The sequence below is a fragment of the Fistularia commersonii genome, chromosome 5 (genome assembly GCF_037954325.1).
Source record: "Fistularia commersonii isolate RoL2024-O1a breed Wild chromosome 5, RoL_Fcom_v1.0, whole genome shotgun sequence".
NCBI lineage: Eukaryota > Metazoa > Chordata > Actinopteri > Syngnathiformes > Fistulariidae > Fistularia > Fistularia commersonii.
The window spans coordinates 161,826-179,695 of NC_141288.1; the positions used below are offsets into that span (position 1 = coordinate 161,826).

Consider the following 17,870-nt stretch of genomic DNA (forward strand, 5'->3'; position numbering starts at 1 on the left):
TCGACCGACGTCTTCACAGGTCCTCGGTGGTCCTGCTGATCCAGGCGGCGTAATCCGGCACTCTGGTGAAGATGGACGGTAGCTCGGCGTCACAGCGCCTGCTGCCCCACGCCATCACGCCAAAAAGGAAGTAGGCGCCGCGCTTCCTGCAGAAGAGCGGCGCCCCGGGGTCGCCCTGCGGACCCAGAGACACGTCAGAGGAGCGCCGGGCGGACGGGACATCGTGAACCTGCAACCTCACCACGCAGGAGGCGGCGCCGCCCGGGTGGGCGCACAGGTGCGAGTCTTCCACGAGGCCCCGCCCCCAGACGCCGACGCAGGTCGTCTGATTGACGAGGGTCAGCCGGGTGTGACGGAGGCGCCACGGGGTCTCGGCCGCTGCGGGACGAGGGGCGGCGATGGGTGAAGTCGCCCGAGGAGGGTCACGTGACGCAGGGCCGGGTCTCACCTGTCGCCGGCGTGGCCCTCCAGCCCGCCGTGACGCAGGTCCAGCTGTCGTCCACCTCCTCGTCCTCGTCGGGGACGCAGACCGGAGACACGTTCTTACCTGCGGACGCAGCGAGGCGTTGGCGCCGGGCGGCCGGCCGAGCGGACGGGTCGCACCTACCCTGTCTGGCGGGGACGGCGAGGCGCAGCAAGGCCACGTCCGCCAGCGGAGGGAAGGCGTGGTCCTGCGGCAGGTAGAAGACCTCGTCCACCGGGATGCTTTGGGCCGGAGGGCGGCGAAGGTCGTGGTTTCCGAGGACCGCCACGTCCTCCAGAGCCCTGCGGAGGTCGACGGGAGGTCGTCGTCGTATCCCCGCTGGGGGTCAAAGGTCAAGCACGCCTTTCTCGGGTTTCCCCCCCGCGAGTCGCGGCACCGGGTACCTGATTCCGCAGTGGCGGGCGGCGAGGACCCAGCGGCGGTCGACGAGGGCGCCGCTGCAGACGTGGCGCCCCCTGGCCTGCAGGCTGACCATCCAGGGCCAGGAGGAGGGGCAGGGCCGGGTGACGTTGCCCGCGGACGTCTCGCCGTCCTGAGACACAGACAGAGACACCAGGCCTGGAGCCGGACAGCTGGAGGTCTGACGTCCACACAAGTCCTCTGGAGGGTTATCACAGAAATCAGCGGAACCAGTTAGCATGCTAAACTACTAGCCTTTCTAGGCGACGGCGAGCCCCTCTAGTAGCGACATGCTAATCGTGCCAACCGCCTGTGTCAGGGACGCCGCGTGGATCCTGCATTTGACAAACTCCGTCGCAACGCTCTGGAGCAGCAGGAACCCGCGGGCGGCCACTGACGTCCCCCGTTTCCTTTTCCGCCAGAACCCCCGAGGACGGCGCCCGCGGGATGGAAACGGACCAACCTTGATCGACGCCTTCGGCATCCAACAGCAGGCCTCGGTCGTCTGCGGGGAAAGCGCGCGTTAGCTCCCGGTGTCCGAGGCTCGCGTGGCGGGAGATCCGGACCTTCCACTCACTCAGCAGTTGTTCAATCCAGAGGAGGTGTTCCTGCACCAGCGTGTAAACGCCGGGCTTCTTGGCCCGTCCGCAGCCCACGCCCCAGCTGACCAGGCCCGCCAGGTGGAACCGCCCGTCCCTGAAGCAGGAGAGGGGCCCCCCGGAGTCGCCCTGGGGGGGGGGGCATCAGCTGTCATGGTGGCCAATGAATCCGGGATCTGGGTCCCACCTTCGAAACCGGAAAAGTACGGACCCCCCCCATGCCGTCGTCATGGTGACGGGCATCACCTGGCAGGCGTCGGCTCCGCCCCCGTCCTTCCCGGCGCAGAACATGCTGGGCCTCATGCGGTCCAGGTAGTACTCGCTGCAGGTCTTCGGGGGAAGCACCGTCACGTTGACCTCCTGCAGGCGGGACGCCCGGGGGCCGTCTGGGGGCGAGAGGGGGGGTCAGGGGAGGAGGCGCACGGGGCCGGGGGGCAAAGGTCGCTCACTCTCTTGCGTGGAACCCCAGCCGGTGACGGTGCACTTCTCCCCCAGCGGCAGCGGCCCCATCAGCACGTCGATGGGCCGGACGTAGGGGTCGAAGGTCAGCGGCGCCGCGAGCCTCAGCAGGGCGATGTCGAACTCCTTGGTCTTCAGGTCGTAGCCGTGGTGCTTGATGACGGCGGCCACGCCCACCAGCTGCCTCGCACACAAAGCACAGCGGGTCGTTCGCCGGCCGGCCGAGGGACGGACGGCGCCCCGGAGACGGCGGCGCTCACCTGCTGCCCCGCCTCCTCGGACCGGTCCAGGTCGTGCTTGCCCACCCAGACCGTCCAGAAGGAGGCCTTGCTGTACCTGCAAGGCGCCACAGGGGAGGTCACGCCGCCGCCCCGAGCCGGAGCCCCAGAACCCCCGTTTATCGTTTCATCCGCTCCGGAAGTTCCGGATGTCGTCGGACTAAATGCGTCCGAACGTCCGTGCGCGAACTTCTGCCGTTCGGCCGCCAGCGGCGGTCGGGAAATGACGGCCATCACGGAAAGAGGAGGGCGGCGCCGGCGAACGTCACTCACCGGAAGAGTCAAAGGTTGAAAGCGCACACACACACCTTTTGAAGCAGTGTGCGGCCGAGAGAACCCAGAGCGGCGCGATGACGGCGCCGCCGCAGACCGACACCTCCGACAGACGCAGCGACGCCTGCCAGGGCCAGGAGTGGGCCCACGCCTCCTGGCCCCCGATGATCCGGTTCTCCGCCGCCGTCTCCGTCAGGAAGGAGCGCACGCCGGCCAGAGCTGACGGACACGGACACACACACACACACACACACACACACACACACACACACACACACACACACACACACACACACACACAGAGTTCCCACCTTGGAACCCGGACACCTGCGTCCCCCCCGGGGTCACCTACCAAAGCCTCCGGAGAACGAGCCCGAAGCGACCGGCGCCTCCTCGGACCTCGACGCCCCGTCCCGCAGAACTGAGGACCAGAAAGACAAGTCGTTCAGAACCGGCTCCTCCGTCGGCCCGGTTCGGCACCCGGGTCCCGAGAACGGGTCCGGCGTCCGCGGGACTCGGAGGAGCCGGGATGGGAAGGAAGAGCGGAGCGGAAGAACCCGGAGCCGGTCCGGTTCGGAGCGGCCGCCCGGCTCCTTCGGAACCTTCCAGATGTTTGAGTTCAACTCCGATCCAATCGAAGCAGATGATCTGAGTTCTGCCGAGCACGAGCCAATCCTCACCGAGCGCGAGCACGACGGAAGTCGCAGCCAGCAAGCGCGCGGGCAGCATGGCGAATGCCGGCGGGCCGCCGGACCGGATCAATAACGTGTGATCAGCCGCAGCCGCCTGATTGATAACACCTGCCGCCTGCCCCCCGCCGCGTCTCCATGGAAACCGGCTGCCGGGCTCGCGGGGCGGCTCGCTGACCCCTGGTGGCCGCGACCGGAAGTGCGAGAGGACGGACCGAAGCATCCTGCCGGACCGGGGAGGCGCGCGGCGAAGGACGTCCCGTCATCGCTTCCAATGTGAACAGGCTTTGGACTCCGCGTCGCCTTCCGGTACCGGGCGGCGAGGTTCGGTCCGGACGGGGGACCGCGGACCCTCCCCTTTCTCTTCCTCTTCCTCCCCCGCGCCGGGAGCGCGCCGCGCGGCCGCGGAGAGGCGTGACGCGCCCGAACCGGATCCCCGGAATGGCAGGTAGGTCTCCTCACGGTGCCGGGCGGGGAACGGGCCCGGATCCGGTTCCGCGATGAGACGCGCGTCGCGGCGCCTCGAGTCGTGGCGTCGCGTCGCGTCGCGTCGCGTCGGTTCCGGTTCCGCAGCGGCGTCTTTTTCCGCCGGCGATCCGGCTGCAGACCCTCGCCAGGTCCGGTCCGACACCGAATCCTGGTCTCGGTCCGGACCGGAGGATGTGCGGGGGGGTGGGGGGAATCCCGTAATGGGGTCAGCGCGAACGGAGGAGGAGGGGAAGGTGGGGAAGGCCCCGAACCAGCACCGAACCGGACCGGACCGGGCAGAATCAGGACCGGCAGCCGGCGGTGCGTGGAGCAGGGAGGGGGCGGGCCACTCCACTCTGATCGATCGATTGATCGGAAACGCCTTTCTATTTTTAGGTGTTCCTCCTATCATCACCCTTCTATTTATAGCGCGGCTCGTTTGGAAAGACCTCCGCTTCCGGTCGGTCCCGATGCCAATCAATGCCAATCAATAATCGATCACATGATCCCACGAGGAAATCCATCATCTTCTCACTTACTGCTACTTTGGTCTCTAAGCTGCTCCTCACCTGCAGAAGACCTCAACATCTATCCATCCATCATCCATCCATCCTTCCATCATCCATCGTCCATCCATCATCTAACATCCATCCAACATCCATCCATCCATCAATCTATACTTCCATCCATCCATCCATCCATCCATCCATCCAACATCCATCCATCCATCCATCCATCCAACATCCATCCATCCATCCATCCATTCAACATTCATTGATCCATCCATCCATCTGTCCATCCATCTGTCCATCTGTCCATCCATCCATCTGTCCATCCATCCATCCATCTGTCCATCCATCCATCCATCCATCCATCTCCCCCCCACCATGTTGGTTGGTTCTCTGGATCACATGTGTTCAGCTGTCCAATCAGATGTTCTTACGGTGGAGTGTGATCTCCTGTTCTGGACTTGAACCCACCCCAGAAGGTGTTTCCTCTGCCGGTCCAGGTCCTGCCGACTCAGCCTCGGCCTCCCGGACCCGGACGGTAACATGGACCCCGTGACGCGGGCGGGACCCCGGGCCGGGGCCAAGATGGACGCCGGGTCCCCGGCCGGTGGCAGGAGCCTGGCCCTGCTCCTGCTGGTCACCACCACGCTGGTCTCCAAGAACACCTGCACCTCAGCAGCAGGTGAGCGGGGGGGAGAGGTCATAGGTCACCAGGCCGTCTATTTATCTATCTATCTATCTATCTATCTATCTGTCTATCTATCTATCTATCTATCTATCTATGCTTGTCTGTCTCTGTCTGTCCATCCATCTGTTTATGTGTCTTCCATCCCTCCATCATGGTTGCCCCTGGTTCTTCATCTCCTGAATACCAATGAATGGACTCTCATCACGTGATGCTGCCGCAAAGCACGATGTCGCCACGGCAACGCAGCTCCAGATGAAAGACCTCAGTCAAGGCTGTGTGTGTGTGTCTGGATGTGTGTGTGTTTGCATGCATGTGGTTGTGTTTGTGTGCATGTGTGTCTATCCGTGTGTGTGTGTGTGTGTGTGTGTGTGTGTGTGTGCAACCGGCGCCTCCATCGGGCAGGTCATGTGACCGAGCATTGCCGTGTCTCCCAGGTCTTCTGGACCGGAACCAGACAGCAGATCCGGGTCCTGCGTGGGCGTCCTTCTCCTCATCTTCTTCCTCCTCCTCCTCCTCCTCTTGGCCCCCCCGGGGCCCCGAGGCGCCGAGCCCCCCTTTGGACTTTGGTTACCGAGGTGACGGCGCCGGCGTCCCCGCGGACGACTCGGACTCGGGGGCTCAGGGGATCCACCTCCTGCTGAGACCTCCGGACCTTCTGTCCCCCAGCCTCCCCCCTCCGCTGCCCCCCCACAGCCAGCCCACCCTCACCCCCCCTCCCCCCTGGGAGCCGGGCCCCTCCCTGGAGGAGGCCTGGGGTTCGGGGGACTACCTGGAGACCCTGTCCTTCATCGTGCCGGACGGCGAGGAGCCGCTGCCCACCCGCCCCTACGACCGGACCGCCTCCTTCCCTCCCCGGCCCACCCTCCCCCTCTCCTCCCCCCTCCTGCCCCCGCCCTCCTCCGCCACCCCCGCCGTGCACCCCCGCCCGAACCCCGACGTCTTCCCCGCCTGGGACGACGACTACGACCTGGAGGACATGGCGCCGCTGGAGCCCACCGAGCTGCTGCTGCCCGACATGAACAGCCTGGAGTATTACAGCAACCTTCTGGAGAGGGAACGAGAACGGGAACGGGAACGAGAACGGGAACGGGAACGAGAACGGGAACGGGAACGGGAACGGGAACGGGAACGGGAACGAGAGCGGGAGCAGGAACGGGAACGGGAACGGGAACGGGAACAAGATCGGGAACGGGAAACCGAAGGCGAGCGTGAGCCGGAAGAAGAAGGAGGAGCAGATGGTGACCAGGAGAAGGTCCCGGTCTGGACCCGCCCCAAACCCGAGGTCACCTCCACGCGGCCCGGCCCCCCCGGCCCCTCCGGCCCCTCCCCCCCACCCGCCCCCGCGGATCCGACGCCCACGTTACCGACCGGGGCGCCCCCCGAACCGGGCCCCCCCCCCTCGGGCAGAGCGCCCCCCCGCCCCCCCTCCAACAGCAGCGGCCGCGTGCCCCCGCCCCCCCCCCCGGGTCCGCCCACGCGCCCCGAGCGGCCCTGGGACGGGCCGGACAGACTCCCCCCCCCCACCGCCGGCTCCTCCACCCAGATGACGGCCGTCGGCCTGACCAGGGCTCCGCCCGCCGCCCCCCCCCGGGCGCAGAGCCCCGCCCCCAGGACCTACCTGTGCAACGCCACCCGCCCCGAGCTCTACCTGGTCCGAGTGGGTGAGTGACATCACGGCGGCCTCCACCAATCAGCCGTCCTCTCTCACACCTGCTCTGTGTGGCCCTCAGGAGGCACCAGGACCTCATCTGCAGGCTTCACCCAGGTCCGGGATCTTCTAAGGAGGGAGTTCAACCGGTCGGTGGAGCTCCAGGTACCACGCACACACACACACAAACACACCCAGGGTTACTGACATGAAGCCCAAATGAGAATGTTCCCTGATGTTAGAAGGTCCCACCTGGAAACCATCGCCCAAAATGTTGGGTGTTCCGGGTTTTTCTGGGGTTCTCCAAAGGTTCTCCTAAGGTTCTCCAAAGGTTCTCCTAAGGTTCTCCTAAGGTTGTCTGCCGTGCCGTTGTGAACTTGCGGACGCTGAAGGTGCTCAGAGCGGTGAGATCATGGTGGGTCTGAGCGTGAGGCCGAGGCTGCCTGCAGGCCCTGGAGGTCGGGCACGGCGTGACGGAGCTACGTCCTCCTCCTCCTCGTCATGTGACCGTCTCCTCCCCGCAGTTCTTGAGGACCCCGTCCAGTTTTGCGTTCCGCGTGGTGTCGGGCCCGTTGATCTTCACCGCCATATCCGTCATCAACGCCATGCGCCGTCCGCCGCGGGGATCGTCCGGCGTGCCGGCGGTGTCTCCTCTGTACGCCGTGCCCGACCTGCGCTTCCAGGTGCACTCCGTGCTGCAGTTCGTGCCCGCGCACGTGGACGTCCGCCTCTGCAACTTCAGCGAGCGCGTGGAGCGCGGCCTGGCCACGGCGTACGGCGAGACCAGGCGGCGCTCCCATGAGGCCGGGGCCGTCAGCGTCCAGGTGAGGCCGACCTCCGACCTCCCCGCCGACCTCCGACCGAAACAGAACCTCCGGCTTCTCCCGCAGCTGCTGAACGTCTCTCTGGGCGCCACCGGGCCGGAGGGGGAGGAGCTTCCTGTCGACATCGCCTTTGCCGTGCGGGACGGGCGGGGCTTCCTGCTGGGGTCAGAGGTCAGCCAGCACCTGAGGAGGCTCAGCCTGGTGGAGTTCAGCTTCTACGTTGGATTTCCTGCCCTGCAGATCGCGGAGCGTACGGAGCACACACATGCATGCGTGCACGCACACACACACACACACACACACACACACGCCTGGTCTAAATGATAAACATGGTGCTCTTGCTGTCGGCAGCGTTCCACTACCCGGAGCTGAACACCTCCCACCACCTGCGCTCCACCTGGGTCCGCACAGGTGAGTCCTCCACACCTGCTGCTGCTGCAGGAGAAACACATGACATCCAGCGCTGTGTGTGTGTGTGTGTGTGTGTGTGTGTGTGTGTGTGTGTGTGTGTGCCAGTGCTGCTGGGGGTCCAGGAGACCCTCCTGGCTGAGCGCAGCTTCAAGGCCCGTCTGGAGAGACGTCTGGCTCTGCTGCTGGAGGAGGCTCAGGCCAGCAGGAGGCGCTGGAGAAGAGCCACTGCTGCCGGCAACAGCAGCCTGCAGGTACTCACTCTACTGCACTCTGTACTACAAACTCTACTGCACTCTGTACTACAAACTCTACTGCACTCTGTACTACAAACTCTACTTCACTCTGTACTACAAACTCTACTGCACTCTGTACTACAAACTCTACTTCACTCTGTACTACAAACTCTACTGCACTCTGTACTACAAACTCTACTGCACTCTGTACTACAAACTCTACTGCACTCTGTACTACAAACTCTACTTCACTCTGTACTACAAACTCTACTGCACTCTGTACTACAAACTCTACTTCACTCTGTACTACAAACTCTACTGCACTCTGTACTACAAACTCTACTTCACTCTGTACTACAAACTCTACTGCACTCTGTACTACAAACTCTACTGCACTCTGTACTACAAACTCTACTACACATTACTGCACTCAGTACTACACACTGTAAAGATATGTTTAGCATGCTGTGATTGTCCTGCAGATTGTTCTCCAGACTGCACTACTATACTACAGATATAGCCTTCTTCTTCTTCTCCTTTGGTCTTCTCCCTTCAGGGTCTCCACTGTGAATCCACCTTCTCCATCTCACCCTGTTCTCTGGATCCTCCTCTCTCACACCAACTACCTTCATATCTTCTCTTATGACGTCCATCCATCTTCTCTTTGTTCTTCCTCTAGACCTCCAATTCCAGCCTTCATCTTCCAATATATTCACTGTTATGACCCAACCATCTCAGTCTGGCTTCTCTGACCTTCTCTCCAAAACATCTACAATGCGCCGTCCCTCTGATGGACTCATTCCTGATCCTCTCCATCCTGGTCACTCCCAAAGAGAACCTCCACATCTTCATCTCTCCAACCTCCAGCTCCGCCTCCGGTCTTTTGTTCATTGTCAGTGTTTGTAGACCATCTCACCAGTGTCTCCTCCACCTTCCCTTTCCTTCTGGCTGATGTTCTTCTATCTCTTGGTACCCATGACACTTTTCTCCACCCATTCCAACCTGCTTGAACCTGTCTCTTCACCTCTTTTCCATATTCTCCTGTTGACTGGAGAGACTGTTGACCCCAAGTACCTGAAATCCTCCACCTTCTTGATCTCCACTCCCTGTAGCCTCACCGTTCCACCCGAGTTCCTCTCATTCACACACATATATTCTGTCTTGCTGCGACTACCCCTCATTCCTGTCCTTTCCAGTGCATATCTCCAACTCTCTAGATTTTCCTCCGATGTTTCTCTGCTCTCACTACAGATCACAATGTCATCTGCAAACATCATGGTCCATGGGGATTGCTGTCTAACCTCATCTGTCAGCCTGTCCATCACCACTACAAACAAGAAGGGGCTCAGAGCTGATCCCTGATGGAGTCCCACCTCCACCTTGAACTTCTCTGTTACCCCTACAGCACACCGTACCAGTGTCTCACAGCTAGCATACATGTCCTGCACCAGTCTGACATACTTCTCTGCCACTCCAGACTTCCTCATATAATATCAGAGCAGTATGAAGCCATACTGCTGTCCACAAATGCTGACTTCTGCTTTCAGTCTAGTTTCCACTACTATTTCCCATAACCTCATTGTATGGCTCATCATCTTTATCCCCCTATAGTGACTGCAATCTTCACATCCCCCCTATTCTTAAAAATGGGCACTGTCACACTTCTTTACCATTCCCCACACATCTTCTTACTCTCTAAGATCCTGTTGAATAATCTAGTCAGAAAATCTACCGCTGCCTCTCCTAGACACTTCCACACCTCCACAGGTATATCATCCGGACCAACTGCTCTCTGTTTAGCCAACCTGTATAGATCATTCTCACCCTCCTTACTATCCAACCGAGCATACAAGTAATCATAAGCCCTTTGTTTTGCCTTTGCTACCTCTATCTTTACTGTTCGCCGCATCTCCCTGAACTTCTGTCTGTTCTCTTCAGTCCTCTCAGTATCCCACTTCTTCTTCGCTAACCTCTTTCTCTGTATACACTCCTGCACTTCCTCATTCCACCACCAAGTCTCCTTATCTACTTTCCTTCCAGATGACACACCAAGTACTCTTCTACCTGTCCCCCTGATAACACTAGCTGTTGTTGTCCAATCATCTGGAAGCTCTCCCTGACCACCCAGACCCTTTCTCAACTCCTCCCTGAAAACCATGCAACACTCCTCCCTTTTCAGTTTCCACCATTTTGTCCTCTGTTCTGCCTTTGTCCTCTTCATCCTCCTTGTCACCAGAGTCATCCTACAAACCACTATCTGATGCTGTCTGGCTACACTCTCACCTACCACAACTTCAGGTTACCTCGTCTACACAAGATGTAGTCTACCTGCGTGCTCCTACCTCCGCTCTTATCCCTATGTTCCTGTTTTTTCTGAAAAAAGTGTTCACTACAGTCATTTCCATCCTTTTTGTAAAATCTACCACCCTCTCTGCTTCTGTGTTCCTATCCTGTATACCAAATCTGCCCATCACTTCTACAAAGCAGAAAATAGAGGGGAGACTTCATGGTGCAGACTTTATGTCCATTAAAGTCTGCACCAATTACCTCTCTCTCATTTCTGGGAATATTCTGCATCACTTCGTCTGACTCGTTCCAGAACTTCTCCTGCTCCTCAAATTCACATTCCACCTGTGGTTCATAGCCACTAACAACATTGAGCATCACACCTTCAATTTCCAGTTTCAGACTCATAAATCTTTCAGACACTCGTCCACAACATTCCTAACGCACTCCTCCTTCAAGATAACTCCTGCTCCAGTTCTCTTCTTGTCAGTGCCATAACAGTACAACCTAAAGCTGCTCCTAAGCTTCTAGCCTTACTGCCTTTCCACCTGGTCTCCTGGACACACAGTATATCCACCTTCCTTCTCTGCTTCATGTCGGACGACCAACTCTCTAACTTTTCCCGTCATCGTCCCGGCATTCAAAGTCCCTTCTTTCGGTCCCAGACTCTTGCATCTCCTCTTCTGTCTCTGCGTCCGAACACTCCTTCCTTCACTCCTTCTTCAACTTGGATTGTAATACAGATCGTACTCTAGATTATAATCCAGATTATGCATTGTACTTCAAATTGTTGTACAAATTATTCTCTGGACTGTGCTCCAAGTAGTACTCCAGAGTACAGATTGTAGTCTAGATCGTCCCTCTGATGATGCTTCCGCAGGTGGTCCGGGTGGGGAGGCTGTCGGGTCCGGAGCGCCCCCTGGAGGTGCTGTACTTCGTGGAGGCCCCGGGAGGGCAGAGGGTCCCGGCCCAGCTGACGGCCCAGACCCTCAACGGCCTGGACCTCCAGAGGGCCGCCATCGTCCTGGGACACCGAGTCCAGAGGCCTCTGGCCCAAGGTGAGAGCCATGTCCGTACATCCGTCCCGTCCGCCTGGTCCGGCTGTCCCCCCGGGACGAGTCTCACCCATGTGTGTCGCTATCTGCCCGCCAGCGGTGGAGACCCTGTCGGTTCCCCCGGCGGAGACGGCGAGCAGCAGCGTGTGGTTGATCGTGGGCGTGGTCGTCCCCGTCCTGCTGGCCGTCTTCATCGTCATCCTCCTCTACTGGAAGCTCTGCGGCTCCGAGAAGCTGGAGTTCCAGCCGGACGCCATCAACACCATCCAGCAGCGGCAGAAGGTTAGCGGTCGGGCGGTCGGCGCGGCGACGGCCGGGCGGCGGCGACACTGACCCCGGTGTCTCCCAGCTGCAGGCGCCGAGCGTGAAGGGCTTCGACTTCGCCAAGCTGCACCTGGGTCAGCACAGCAAGGACGACATCATGGTGATCCAGGAGCCGGGGCCGCTGCCGGCCCCCCCCAAGGAGGCCACGCCCTCCGACGGCGGCGACCTGCAAACCCCCAAGTCCAAAGGCTCCTCCACCAAGGCGCCGCGCTCGGGCCGCCGCCGGGGCAGGTGAGTGGGGGGGTGGGGGGGTGGGGTGGGGGGCGACAACGTCACACGGTCGATCGCCGATCAATACGTGTCCCGCCCGCCAGGCTCAGCCCCTCCGACGGAGACTCGCTAGCCAGCGACCAATCCAGCGGCAGGGAGTCGGCGGAGGAGAGCACCAGGCCGGCGGCCACGCCCAGCGACGGCAGGCAGCACAGGAAGACGCCCAAAAATGGTCTGTGACCACCCCGACACCACGATCGATCACTGATCGGATCCCAGACCGCCACTGATCGGAAACTCACTCTCACTCGTGTGTGTGTGTGTGTGTGTGTGTGTGTGTGTGTTTGTCCTCATGCTCTCTGGACCGCAGGAAGAACCAAGATGGGTATGTAGATGTGGACGTTTCCACCATCAGAATCAATCAGTGTGACATTTTATCGATCTGTGATTTTCCAGTCAGAACCTTGAAACTGTCAAAAGATCAATAACAGACCGAACGCGGTGATTGTCATCCCTTCACTGGTTTGAGCTCCTGGTGGCTCCACCTGGTGGCTCCACCTGGTGGCTCCACCTGGTGGCTCCACCTGGTGGCTCCACCTGGTGCCTCCACCTGGTGGCTCCACCTGGTGCCTCCACCTGGTGGCTTCTCCTGGCGGCCAGACTGAAGATAGAGGACGGGCCAATTGCTCTGTCTCTGTATAAATAGTGCAAACCCAGTGTGCATGTAGAAGCACCTGTATCCACAGCGAGACGTATTTCAGTCCCCGGCCGTCTTCATGGCAGCGGTGACTGACGAGCAGTACCGCTTACCAGTAGTACTGCTAACACCGCTGCTAGCACTGCCACTACGAGGCGTTTGTAGTGTTTTTCAGACGTTATCAAGATTCTGAAAATAAAAGTCAAAAGAAAATCCCTAAAAGAAAGTTTGGTTGAGTCTGATCGGCCTGTGACCCCTGCCCTGCGGCTCCTCCCTCAGGCAGCGCCCCAGAGGAGCTCCTGTCCTCGTCCTCCATCTTCGACCACGTGGACCGTCTGTCCCGCGGCTCGTCGGACGGAACCCGCCGGCCGGCCAACAAGGTGCAGCTCATTGCCATGCAGCCGCGGCCCAGCCCGCCGCCGCACCCCCCCTCCCAGCCCAGCCCCACCCTCACCGAGAAGGTCAACACCGAGGTGGGCGCGTCCTCCCGGTCCTCGGCGCCGCGGCGGCCCGAGAACCCGTCCTGACCCCTGGCGTCGTCCCGCAGGTGGCGCTGCGGCACAAATCTGAGATCGAGCACCACAGGAACAAGCTGCGGCAGCGCGCCAAGAGGCGGGGCCAGTGCGAGTTCCCCTCCATGGACGACATCATGGACGCCTTCGGCGACGGGCCGGTGCAGAGCGAGGTGGCGCAGCGTCTCTACAGCTCCGCCCACGATCACATGGACTGCATCCTGCAGGGCGACGCCCCCTCGCCCCCGGCCCCGACCGACTCCAGGAAGAGGTCAGCAACCCTCGGAGCGAGGAGGAGCGACGGAGCCCTCTGGTCTTCACCTAAGAGGAGCCAGGAGACGACGGGTCTCCTGGCCTAGCTCGCCGCCGGCCGCGTGTCTGCGCCGCCTGCCGCTAACCTGACGTGTGACAGAGAAACCTGAGGCTGAAGGTGTTTAAGGTGAAGTCGGAAACGATGTCCGCTTTCTCAAACCTTCCAGGGGGAGGCGCTCACCACGGGGACGGCGGGCTCAGCCCGGACCCGGAAGTCTTCCTGACACCGACCGGGACCGGCTGCTCACCGACCAGAGCGCCACCTACAGGAAGTACCCAGGACTCAACAACGTGGCCTACATGGTGAGAGCAGACAGGCGACGGCACCCGGCGGGCCGGTCCCTCTGATAAGTAATGAATATTTTATCCGTTTCTCAACAACGGAGGAAACGGTTCCTTCCGCACCTTTAACCGATTCGGACGCTCCTCGCCTTTTGTCGTCTGGCGTCGGCGTGACGGCGGAGCAGGGCGTCGTCCTCGGGAAGCTTTGTGAACCCGCTCCCGTTGTGTGCTGTCGGTTCCGCAGTCGGACCCGGACCTTCCCCCTGACCAGGGCAGCCCCTCGCCCACGGATGAGGTGTTCGACTCGGCGCCGGCTCCGCCCCCTTACATGCCCCCCCAGCCGTCCATCGAGGAAGCCCGGCAGCAGATGCACTCCCTCCTGGACGATGCCTTCGCCTTGGTGTCGCCGTCCTCGCAGGGCAGCGCCGGGCTGAGCGGGGTCAGCCCGGCGCTGCCCAGCCCCTCCCCGCAGGCCCGGCCCCTGGGCAGGCAGTGGGGTTCCTACCCCGCTGCCCCCTTCCAGAGCCCTTTCTCTGCAGTGAGTGTGTCGCCCGCCGTCGACCCGAAGCCGGCATGAAGCTCCGCTTTCACTCTTCTTCTTCCCTCCTTCCTGCAGAGATACGCCGAGCTGGGAATGTCGCCCACGTCGGTGCAGGGTCTCCTGCAGAGGTCGGTCTCTCCCGTCGAATCACGTCGAGCCTCTCATTTGTCGACAGGATGAATTTGTGAACGAGGTCACGAGTCACATGGGGCCTTCAGATGGCCAAAGGCTCTCCATCTTTGGAGCCGCTAGAAGTCGAAGAGAACGGAGGCAAAGTTCAGGAGTGACGTCCGATCCCCGTCCGGGCCGGTAGCTGAGCCCTGGTCTCTCTGTGTCGTACCCAGGCAGGGTCTGAGCTCGGGAGGCTACGTCTCCGCCGGGGACCAGCTGCAAGAGCAGGTCTACTCCAGCAGGGGGCAGTACGAGGACCCGCCCTCCTCATCCAGACCCCGGCCTGTAGGGGGCAGCACAGGTACCGTCCTCCACCGCGCCGGTCGTATTTCGGACTCGTCGGACTGCCGATCCGACAGGCGCTTCTCCTCCTTCTTCTCCTTCTTCTTAGAAAATGACTTTTCACCTTTTACCTGCATCAAATCTGTTCATCCCAAACAGTATGGACGCTATGTAGTGCGGGTGTGCGATACCTTCCAGTGCATATGAAGTACACGTACCTCAGTTTTCCCTTCACACCTTTGCCTGGCAGGTGCGCAGCTACACCACCTGACCCAAGTGGGTCTGTCCAGCCAGATCGGCGCCTACCCCGGGGTCGGTCGCAGCATGTCGGGCCCCACCGGGTCCAGCTGGAACCAACAGCACTCGGACCAGGACCTGTCCAGGCCAGGAGCCAGCAGAGAGAGCGTGGGTCCCCCTGGGGGAAGGGCCGGTCTGGGACGGGGAGGTGGTAGAACAGAGACGGCGGAGAACTTTGCTCTTTGGGTTGGGGTTCGGGTTCCGGTTCAGACGTGTCTCTGATTCCAACAGGTGCTGTCCTTCCCTGAGTTCTCCTCGTCCTCGGTGTTCCAGATGCCCAGCTCATCCTTGCGGGATCCCTCGGCCCCCCCGCTCCTCCTGACCTCCCCGACTCCGGAGTACCCTCCGGAGGACGCCTCGCCCTCTGCCCACACCTCCGCCTCCCTCATCAAGGCCATCAGGGAGGAGCTGCGACGGCTCGCGCAGAAGCAAACGGCGGTGACCAGTTACCCTTAGACGGGGAGCATCGGCACCGAACGCCCCGGAGCCCGCCGGGACCCGGTTTGCCTCGCCGAGGTCCCGCCCCGGCCCCGGGCTCCTTGGTGCTGCTCAGTCCAAAAGAACTCCGAACCGCAAGCAAATCTTCTGAAAGACCTCCGGTACTTTACAGGGTCCCGTCCGTCCGTCCGTCCGCCGGCGGTTCCGTCTCTCCTCAGACGGGAGTTTGATCTGATCTGAAGTGCTTCCTGGAGCGGACCTTCCCCGGCAGGGGGCCGGCAGGCGGATCACCACCTCTCCCCGTTTGGAGTTCTAACCTTCTCAAATCTCACCCCAAGTTTTGCGGAGCTCCCTGTTCCCCCCGGAGCTGGTTGTCTTGTCCTTCTGGAATGTACCGTTTGGAGTAGATGGTCCCCCCCAACCCCAACCATCTGTGGTGCTAACGTCATCCAGTCTGCTCTCAGCGACCACTCATTGCCTTCCATCCCGTCAGGTCTCCTTTGCACCGTCCACAGCCGGAGGAGGCTCACAGTCCATATGATCTGTATCTATAAGAGTATCTAGAGAGTATCTACGCCAAGAGATAGAACCCAATGAGCACAACCTTCCTGCCAGAGGGACTACTGGAGTATTCAGATGTTTTCTATGGCTATAAAAGAAAGTATACTTTATTTTGATCTAAGAAAAGACCAGACTACTGTTGTATGGATGTTCTCCTCCTGTGTTGCTGGCTGTAGTTGAAGAGCCTTGGTCTCTGCGTGGAAGCGTTCCTTAGCGTAGCTGCTTGCTCGTGTTCATGTATCTGTGGCAACCAAAAAGAAACCCGGGCTCCCGCATCGCTTCTCTGCCCCGCCGCCATCGCTTCTTCGCCGCTTTAGTCCGTGTGTGGGCGGAGTCACGGAGGAGCCCGTCGGGGGGGCCGCCGTTCGCCGCCCTCCTCGCGGACCATGTTCCTGATGGAGGCGGTCCGGGTCGAAGCTTCTTGGGACGCCTTCAGCGGGAACTAGTTGGTCCCAGAAGCCCTCCGACCTCAGCGCGTCATCGTCGGCCGGCAGACGCCGCTGCCTCTGACGGCGTCAAACATCCGGACGGTCATTGGCACGCAGAACCCGAGGCTCTCTGAGGAGGTGCCGAGCGGCCCGTGGACCTGGGTACCTGAGGGTACCTGAGGGTACCTGAGGACCTCCGCCGCCGGGGTCTTCGGGCAGCGTCCCGCCGGTCGTCCCGCCGGTCGTCCCGCCGGTCGTCCCGCCGGTCCCCCTTCCGACTCCGGGCTCTTCCAGTGCTCTCCGCTCGTCTTGGGCATGTTTCGTTCCGTTTGGGCCTTTAGCTAATCGTGATCTAAATGTTAGCATGCTGCTAGAAGATGTTCTAAAGTGAAGATTGTCTCCACGTCCGGTCCAGCGTGAGCGAGGAGCCAATCCCGTCGCGGCGCCACGAAGTCGCCGTCCACCCGAAGCCAAGAAGAAAGCTGCCGTGTTCCCGCTCTTTTTACCGGAGGAGGCGTGCGCGGCCCTTCTCCCCCCGGAAACCGGGCTGAGCAGAAGCTCATGAAGGAGATGTTCTGCGTGAAGGCGCCGCCGCGGAGCCGGATCCTCAGCCGCGCCCGCTGGATCACATGGTGCTAATCTTGGGCCGCGGCGAGGAGACGCCGTCCACCTCACAGCTGAAGTTTGTCCGGCGTGGTGGACCTCCGCTCTCCGGCCGCTGAATGTCCCCTCCAGTGTTTTCTACACTTTTCTAGAACGCGCCGCGCACCCGTCTCCACGGCAACCGTCCGCCCGTTTCCCGGCTCCTCCGTGTGACGGCGTGAAGGTGCGGGCCGACCGCCGGCCTCCTCCTGACCTGAGGGTGGTTTCTTTGGTTCTTCTCAAAGTCTCATCAGCCTTCGTCAGGTGGCGTTCGGGTTTTCGGGACCTCGACCTTCAACCGGTCGTCTTATTTCTGACCTCCTGTTGGTTTCTGGCTCTCGTTCTCTGTGGGAGCTGAAGGTTCCACGTGCGGTGGTGGTGGGGGGGGTTCTGAAGACCACAGAGGTCATTGTTCTTATCACCGTTGTCACCGATGAACTTCCACGCCGGTCGACCCGCTGGTCAGCCGCCGGCGGGCGTCTCGTGGCAGGATCTTCTCCGAGCCACGTCAGCGGCGGGACCTTCTCCACGTCACACCATGTGTCCATCAAAGCGGTTGTGTCAACAAGCATTAAAGAGACGTGTTCCAACGCACGTGTCCATTCCTGTCTGGACTTATTGCCCTAAAATCGGTGTTTCAGGAGAAGCGGCGAGTGACGCGACTGCCGTGACCCGATCCTGCAAACCAGGTCCCGAGAGGAGGTCCTGCTCCAGGAGGAGGAGCCCTGATGGAGGTGGGATGAAGAAGTGGAGGGATCTTTTCTTCTCACCTCCAGCATCCAGTTGGTTTGGAGTTTGCAGGATCAGCTTTCAGTCTCACCTGCATGAGAGTCGCCCCGCCCCCGGTCCAAGCCCCGCCCCCGGCCCCGC

At 60.9% G+C, this 17,870-nt stretch overlaps 2 protein-coding genes across 3 annotated transcripts; one reads left to right on the forward strand and one right to left on the reverse strand.

Annotated features, from left to right (window-relative positions):
- Positions 1-13: 13 nt before the first annotated feature.
- ovch1 (ovochymase 1) lies at positions 14-4,087 on the reverse strand. Of its 2 annotated transcripts, XM_086146210.1 has the most exons (13): positions 3,644-4,087; positions 2,845-2,913; positions 2,528-2,711; positions 2,202-2,277; positions 1,932-2,121; positions 1,729-1,868; positions 1,461-1,611; positions 1,347-1,388; positions 868-1,084; positions 608-765; positions 449-547; positions 242-378; positions 14-175 (listed from the first exon to the last, which is right to left on the reverse strand). In XM_086146210.1, exons 1-13 carry the CDS (start codon positions 4,059-4,061, stop codon positions 14-16), a joined length of 2,043 nt encoding a protein of 680 aa, XP_086002336.1. In that variant the 5' UTR covers positions 4,062-4,087. The 2 variants fall into 2 exon arrangements, with proteins under 2 accessions (XP_086002336.1, XP_086002337.1); XM_086146211.1 differs by lacking the exons at positions 2,202-2,277; positions 3,644-4,087 and having other exon boundaries at positions 2,845-3,404.
- Positions 3,502-17,586, forward strand: LOC147233711 (UPF0606 protein KIAA1549). Its single transcript, XM_086147370.1, has 21 exons — positions 3,502-3,629; positions 4,659-4,840; positions 5,281-6,507; positions 6,577-6,659; positions 7,019-7,318; positions 7,385-7,568; positions 7,670-7,729; positions 7,835-7,980; positions 11,129-11,306; positions 11,401-11,585; positions 11,653-11,858; positions 11,942-12,069; positions 12,208-12,222; positions 12,814-13,007; positions 13,082-13,317; positions 13,526-13,661; positions 13,885-14,178; positions 14,257-14,309; positions 14,526-14,653; positions 14,885-15,039; positions 15,163-17,586. The coding sequence occupies exons 2-21, from the start codon at positions 4,702-4,704 to the stop codon at positions 15,385-15,387; spliced, it is 4,272 nt and encodes a 1,423-aa protein (XP_086003496.1). The 5' UTR covers positions 3,502-3,629; positions 4,659-4,701; the 3' UTR covers positions 15,388-17,586.
- Positions 17,587-17,870: the final 284 nt, after the last annotated feature.